Here is a 1,537-nt window from a genome sequence, read left to right as displayed (position 1 = left end):
CGATGGTGCTGGCACATAAGAGTCGTATATGTATAATACGATAAGGGCTGGTATAGAAATTATAATTTTACACGCACATCGGAACACGTGTTTCGATGAATAATTGAATGCACTCCCTCGACAACCGTTTTCAAAGCGGTTGAAGTTATCGGCAAAATCTATATATTTTGAACGAGTTGCCGGTAACGGTTATACAGAATAACATGACACACACGGGCCCTACACACGCTATATATACTATTCGCATAGAAGCACTTTCACCGTTTGCTACATACGCGCGTGCACTCAGCTATGATGGAATCATCAATACACGGGATAACTTGGTATCACACAGCATAGGTAGTTGTTATCGAATATTGGTATGAAGTCACGCGCTGCTTACTATCAACCATGGAAACAACTGAAACTAAAACGGGACAAGACAACAACGCACTATATCAACAACGGTTCGAGATATTTATTTAGCTATATTTGGCCATGAGTTGTGGCTGCGAATTTACTTCTGGAGGAATACACGATGATGCGTAGTCTCTTTGCCCTTATACTTCAAAACGGTGATCCAGTGGAAATCACCGCCCTCAATGTAACGATCCTCGTCCCATTCGTATCCCAGGTGCTTACCAGTTGACGTAGCATGGGAATACATGTGTCCATTGCTGGCGTTGTACTTGCAAGCCTTCCCGACGTCGACACCGAAAGCATCATCGTAGTATGGCACGTAGCTCTTGAACTGGTTATCCATACCGACCTCAAGCTTAACATGCTTGTTCACAAAGGTTGTGTACTGCTTTTCAATGATGAAAACCTTGCCGTTCTCGGCAAGGGGCACAACTTCGAAGTCCATAGCTAGCGAGGTAAGCAATTTTCTCTTGATCAAGCCGGTTCCTCCATGAGCCAACATCTCAGACACACCATCGCAGGTGGACATGTCTAATGAGCGACGTCCCTCAAATGGCTTAAGTGCGGTGATGTCAGCCATATTATTATTCCTCGATAGGATGTTCTCTTGTCTAATAATGAATATATGCTAATGCTGGAACCGAGACCTATTGTTCTATATCCAATTTTTTAAATGAGCGGTGTATAGGTGCCTCTCTCTGTCCCACATGCCCAGTCCAAACGAAAATGATTGCACTGATTTTCTATTTTTTTTATCGCTACTCTTTGCCTTTATTGCCATATTTGGATATGGTTGCAGTGTAAGTTGTAATTCATTGATACATACCACTAAAATAGATTGGTCCAGATCGCCCAGCCTCTCGTTTGACCGATCTACATTTTTTTATTTATAATATTGTAATTTTGTACTAGAAGTACGAGATGCGGACCGGGACATATGGTCTCTATTTTTTTTGCACAAAACAAATCACTGTCTCTCGCAAACTCTGGTCTGTACTATTAATAACTAAATACTCCCTCTGTTGTACATATAGTAGAATGAGAGAGAATGTGTAACTGTGTGTTCACTGTGTTCCCTTCTCTCTCTCCAGCAGAGGCGACGAGTAATAGAGAGAGAGAGAGAGAGAGAGGAGGAGTC

At 42.3% G+C, this 1,537-nt stretch overlaps 1 protein-coding gene across 1 annotated transcript; it reads right to left on the bottom strand.

The window, feature by feature from the left end:
- Positions 1-444: 444 nt before the first annotated feature.
- On the bottom strand, positions 445-1,055 carry SARC_14571 (hypothetical protein). Its single transcript, XM_014291297.1, has one exon. The coding sequence runs from the start codon at positions 977-979 to the stop codon at positions 497-499; it is 483 nt and encodes a 160-aa protein (XP_014146772.1). The 5' UTR covers positions 980-1,055; the 3' UTR covers positions 445-496.
- Positions 1,056-1,537: the final 482 nt, after the last annotated feature.

The sequence above is a fragment of the Sphaeroforma arctica genome (assembly GCF_001186125.1).
Source record: "Sphaeroforma arctica JP610 unplaced genomic scaffold supercont1.4798, whole genome shotgun sequence".
Classification (NCBI taxonomy): domain Eukaryota; class Ichthyosporea; order Ichthyophonida; genus Sphaeroforma; species Sphaeroforma arctica.
Note: the sequence above shows the minus strand (reverse complement) of the source record. Positions and strands in the feature narration are given on the sequence as shown.

Bases quoted from the DNA above. Each gene is read 5' to 3' on its own strand.
- SARC_14571 (XM_014291297.1), bottom strand. From the start codon at position 979: ATGGCTGACATCACCGCACTTAAGCCATTTGAGGGACGTCGCTCATTA.